Source organism: Folsomia candida, unplaced genomic scaffold, assembly GCF_002217175.1.
Source record: "Folsomia candida strain VU population unplaced genomic scaffold, ASM221717v1 Fcan01_Sc036, whole genome shotgun sequence".
In the NCBI taxonomy this organism is placed as follows: domain Eukaryota; kingdom Metazoa; phylum Arthropoda; class Collembola; order Entomobryomorpha; family Isotomidae; genus Folsomia; species Folsomia candida.
In genome coordinates, this window is record NW_019091228.1 from 173,079 (window position 1) to 178,948 (window position 5,870).

General features: G+C 39.0%; 2 protein-coding genes across 3 annotated transcripts in view; both read left to right on the forward strand.

Moving 5' to 3' along the window:
- Positions 1 to 5,210, forward strand: part of LOC118439478 — a 23,577-nt gene extending 18,367 nt beyond the window's left edge. The window contains exon 9 of the mRNA XM_035860802.1: positions 4,972 to 5,210. Coding sequence (XP_035716695.1) covers positions 4,972 to 5,022 — 51 coding nt within the window. The 3' untranslated portion in view covers positions 5,023 to 5,210. The remainder of the gene's footprint in view (positions 1 to 4,971) is intronic.
- LOC118439479 lies at positions 7 to 4,094 on the forward strand. Of its 2 annotated transcripts, XM_035860804.1 has the most exons (3): positions 7 to 2,832; positions 2,954 to 3,260; positions 3,759 to 4,094. In XM_035860804.1, exons 1-3 carry the CDS (start codon positions 2,677 to 2,679, stop codon positions 3,959 to 3,961), a joined length of 666 nt encoding a protein of 221 aa, XP_035716697.1. In that variant the 5' UTR covers positions 7 to 2,676; the 3' UTR covers positions 3,962 to 4,094. The 2 variants fall into 2 exon arrangements, with proteins under 2 accessions (XP_035716697.1, XP_035716696.1); XM_035860803.1 differs by having other exon boundaries at positions 2,954 to 4,094.
- Positions 5,211 to 5,870: the final 660 nt, after the last annotated feature.

A 5,870-nucleotide genomic window follows, 5' to 3' on the forward strand; every position in this document is an offset into this window, starting at 1 on the left:
TATTGGAGCTCACATACTTTAAGAGATTGTTTCGTGTCTTGAAACCTGTTCCCCCAATCGGCTGGAATCTCCCGATGCTGATTTCGAAGCGGGCACAAAATCTAGAATCCACCCAGACTTCTTGTTAATGAAAGATGCCACTGATTCGCACATCCTCCAGGCAAGCGAATTGATAATAGTTCTAATTGAGTCTGATCGATAAACAGAGTGCGTACGCCCTCGAAAAACTGGATCAGGATCAGTACGATCCGACACAATCATTTCCCCCGTGCTGGGATCTACAGATGTCTTATAAAAGTGACATCTGAGCTCACTTGTATTCTTTAAGCACTTCTTGTCGTCTAATTCCTGGCTGAAAATGAATTCGACCTGGTGGAAGATGGTTTCAAATAATTGAAAGACATTCTTAAAGCTGTTGTTCACCACGTATAAGCTTCTCGAGTATAAGCTTCTTGATAGGGCCATGTATTTCTTCAAGATTCCTCCACCCACCTGGATAGCTTGTCCGGTATAAGGGTGATCCTTCTGTACATGTAGATCTAGTTCATAGTTGGTGTGGAATTTCCTTGAGCACTGGGGACAAGTCTTGTCATTGTACATGGTCATATCTGGTACTTCTCGCCAACGTTTAGGGGGAGGAATAGCTCCATCCGATGGACGTTTGAGGCTGAAAGTTGAGCGAGTAGCATTGTACACGGGTGAAATGATACTTTTTGGGGTAAACTGAGACTGGGGTAATCTGAGTTTGGGATAATCTGAGATTGGGGCAACCCAATACTGGTAAACTAAGGCTAGGGTAACCTAAGACTGTGATAACCTAAGACTGGGGTAATCTGAGACTGGGGTTAACTGAGATGTGGAACTGAGACTGGGGTAATCTGAGACTGGGGTAAAGTAGGACGAAGATAAACTAAGATTGCGGTAGTCTAGGACTGATATAAACTAAGATTGTGGTAGTCTAAGCCTATGGAGGTTAGGTTACGTAACATCTCGGTTCCCCAACTCGTCAATGCCATATCCGTAGCGCTTTACGTTGCGGAGAAGGTTTGTGCAAATCCTACCTATAGTGTTGGACATAACATATACATACCTACTACTATCCACCCGGCTAAACTTACCCATACTTACTACTGCTACTTATAATAATAATAATCTCAAGTTTCTCATTACCTGTTTTTACTCGTACTCGCAAATGGTTCATCTTCTTGCATTACCTCTACAAATTTTGAACATTCACTTACACTGTGAGAATCTTGACACTTCTTTTCTTCTTCTTCGTCATTTCTTATTAAATTGACAACTTCTTCACATACACTTACACAATGAGGACCAAAACAAATGTTACATAATACACTGTGTATTTTGAAACACTTATTACACAATATTTCACAGTTGTGAGGTATCAAAACTTCTTTATTACACTGCACACAAGGTTCGACATGATTATTTCTTATGTGATTTTTGATATTACGAACAGTGTCACATTTTTCTTTGCACAATGTGCATTGATATCCACCAACCACAAGAGCTACGTAGTGTGAGATTCTCATCTTGAGACTGTAACGAAGATCAAAAACCGACTGACTAGCTCTCCAGCAAACGTTTTATTAAACGTCAGTGCCACTCCGCCGGTGTTCGTTGAAATTGTTTAGCTATTGTAACCCTTCGCTTCTCACCAAGCAAGACTTTTTTGCAAAATAGCTCATAAATTTTTAACCTTCTTGGCATGACATTCAAAATAATTTGTAGCTTGCTCCATAAACGTCAAACGTTTTTTTTTAAACGTCAGTGCAAGTGCACGTTCGCTGGTGGTCTTTGAAATTCTTTACTTATTGTAACCCTTTTCCTCATTTCACCATGCACGACTTTTTTGCACAAACGGATCATAAATTCTTAACCTTCTTGACACAACTTTCACGATAATTTGTGACTTGCATCATAAACGTCGTAATAAACGTTGATGCACTTTTTACGCTTCCTTGCAAACATTATGACCACCCTTTCATCTTCGTGGAAATTGTGTCAAAAACTTTAACACACTTTTTACCCTTCCTTCTAAACATTATGACCCCACGTCATATTGGTGGAATTTGTGTCTTGTCTCAGAAATGATGACACCCTTTTTTACCCTTCCTTGTAAAGATTATGACCCCTCATCTGGATGGAATTTGTGACTGGTGTCATAAACGTAGATGCACTTTTTTACCCTTCCTTGTAAACGATTATGACCCATCCTCTTTGATGGAATTGATGCCTTGTCTCATACACGATGATGAACTTTCTACTCTTTGTTGAGGGAATATGGGACAATAATGTTTACAACGTTATTGTCCCGCATTCTTGGAACTTGTATAACAGACGCTGATGCATGTTTTATCTTTCCTTCTTACAAATTGTCGCCGTTCATATTCCTGGAAATGTATAATAAACGTTGATGCGTCATTCTCTCACAACTTTGTTCAGTAGCTATTTCTGCTTCTTGCCACAAACTCTTCCACTCTCTCAAAAGTTTTTAAAAAATTACCAACTTTTTTAAAGTTCCAAACTTTAAAACTAAAAGAAAATCAACATGAGCGTCAACTTTTTGTGCACCCCCGACACGTCGGCTGAGCATCCGTTCGATTACGAAATCTTTGAAGAAACTTCTTCGTATTACTGTTCCAATTTCATGTGAGCATGGAGGAGTTCATGATTCTGACGAGATCACTTCGTAAGGAGAAGCCCCTCGACCGGAATCTCCAAAAAATCTACGATGACCTCTTGCCAGTAATGTCTCTACGGAGCTTGGATAATAAAATTGCGCGAATGCTCCACTCCTGCCATGATGTGGATGTAAGTTTTATATTATTAATATATTATTATATATATAAATACATTATATTATTATTCCTGCCTGAATCCTCTACATGCTCGTCTCGCCACTGTATCATACTAATAAATATTCTTTTTTTAGTTTTTCCGCAGCGTGGTGAATGCAGGTATCTTGGGAGGCGGTCGAGCCAATTCAATCGGATTGAATATCATCAAGGGGCTGAAGCTGCGCTATCGGAAGGAATTTACCCGTCATAAGGCTTGTCTCCAACAGGGTCTTCCTCTCTATGGCTATCGTGCTCCGTGGAATTTTGGACAAGACGCTGGAGACTTGCACCCCCGTCAACTCGACTTTTTTGCAGGCACCAGAAAAATCCCACCCCACGTCACTTTTGTCCCGACCTGGGCTTATAATGTGGACATCAAGGAGGATCGGCCCCATTTTAGAGGTGATCCTTCTTTCATGGTTCAAATTGCTCGTACTCCTTCAATCAGGATCATTGCAATTTTGCTTAACTTTCCTCTCGCTTATTTGCATATCATGAAGCAAAAAAATGTTTCTTACAATGAGTATGGATTACTCATTCTTGATCGGGATTCCGGGGCAGGGGTTTACCATAACCCATCTCATATACAGAGGGTTTGTTCCGCAGCTTTCGTGCGCTTTGTGGCAGATAGCGCCGCTGCATGTTTAAAGCAGAGTTTCTTTATCAGCGATGCTGGGAAACTTTCTGGGAAGCCTCACATTTTCCCTTACTTAAGACCCACTTTTGCAGGAACGGGAAGAGCGCTTGCTCTTTGGATTGATGCTTTCCAATCTCGGCTTCTGCTGAAGGGGGATGTAATTGACGCTCTGAAAACTTTTTTAAGGATAGATATGAACAAGGTGCTGTTCTTCGGGACAGTATCTCAAAAAAATATTATTTCAAATCTTCCTCGCTTGATAGAATTTTGGAACATGTCTGGACTATTACTCGTGTCCCTGATCGATGCAATGTCGTCAAACTCTTTGCTTTTGAGAATGACATTCCAGCATTTGGGGTACCCCCTCCTCCCCCTCCTCCTCCACCTGCTCGGAGGAGGAGAGCTTCTCCACCTACAGCTTCGCGCCGCTCTGAGCGCATCAAACAACGGAAACTTGATGCAATGATGGAAGAATGTGCAAAAACTTATTGAAAACTTTCAACTATTCTTCCTTCATTATTTTTACAAAACTCCTTGACATGAATCTCAAAATTGTAAAACCATTATTTTCCATGATTTTTGAAAATTTTTAGCAAAAGTTCTCATTTCTTTGTTGCAACTTAAAATTTTTAGCATTTCTTCATCTGATAAATTTTTAAAATTTAAATAAAAACCAATTCTAAGCATATTTTTTGTTGGCCATTATTTTAATGCATAAGGTATGCATACAAATACACCATGATGCACTCTAACTTTTTCATAAAATTTTATTGCACCATAAGACCCACCTTTCTCTCAGCAACCAATGCACCAGCAGGTTACAACTTACCCTTTATAACTTTATTGCACCAGTACCTCCTTTTCATCCTCCTTGAAGCATTGGGGTACCCATCAAGAACTCATTGGTATAACGAGCGAACTAAGGAGGAGCATCTAAAAATATATTGGCTGCTCTTCCAGACATTGGTGCTGTTAGTTCCTATCTCCCCAAGTTATGGGAGTAATCATAACCTTCTTTTGGCCCATAAGAAACTACATTGCATTGGGAGGAACCAATGGCTATCTCACCACGTCATGGGAGTAATAATAGCCTTCTTTAGACCCATAACAACATACATTGACCTCCAGGGGGAGGGGGCAAGTCCTATCTTACCATGCTATGGGAGGAATCACAGCCATAATTACTACTTCTCTAGTTCGACCTTTTTTTAAATCCAGACGTCGCAGGCGTTATTGATGTTAGAAAATCCAAATTTGATACAAATGTATATGATAACCTTTTGTGTCTCCAGTCCTCAAAATTTCAGGTAAAAATTACAAATAACGCTAGAGATATGTAAGTCTAAAAACCATTCAATTTCAAGCAATACACCCTCAATAAATAGATCTTTACCCTGGACTCTTCACTCACCTCAATAGCATAGCTAGTGATAATTCGAATTATAAAAGAAATTTAATTTTTAATGTATCTCTCAGCGCTGTCATAACAATGCCTTGGCGACAGACTACATTTCATTCTTCACTTAATAATACATTTTGGAAGACGTGCAGAACGGGTGGAATACCCTTTTCATCCCTAACTTTCAAAGTTACATATTTAGTAAACATTATTGGCGATGGATCTTTCTCCAAATGTTTAATTAATGACAATAAATATTCATTAACCAAATTCGTGAATGTAACAAAATCAACCATAGAAATAAAATCATTAGCAAGACGATCGCCTTTTTGTTGATTTCCTGATGATTTATTCTGAATTAGTTGAGAGTCTCAATTCGTCCACCACCGTGGCAAGGTAGTATTAGTCTAATGCCAAAATTGGGTTGTTACTGCGCAGTAATAGACGTATTTATCCACCAGCAATGTAGAGTCATATACATACCATAATTTTATTACCGCGTGGTAATAAAATTTCTTAGAGTGTAAGAAAAGAGAAAAATTCCAATCCGTGACCTAATCACACAAAACTGGAAGGGTGTTGGAAATGGGATAATGTCCGAGGGAAAAACTTCAAAAAAGCTTAAAGCTTGATGTTTCAATGTCCACTGTTCATTGCATCATCATTGCATCTTTGCATCATCCAAAACCACAAGAAGAATGTACTCGAAGAGAAGAAAAAAATCTGAACTCCAAGAGAAAACACAATCTTGGTTTGTAATCCTAAGTGCTCCAAAACTGTCGGGTATTATGAAAAACGAAACATTCGTACGTAATTACAATCAAGTCGTATTCACCACAATGCTACGTAATTAAAAAAGTAATAAAGTTCATTATATAGTTGTCAATTTCCTGCCACAAAGTTAGAACAATTCAAATCGCGTCATATCCTCAATGCTTCATACAAGAAACAAACAAATCGCATCATAATTCGATGA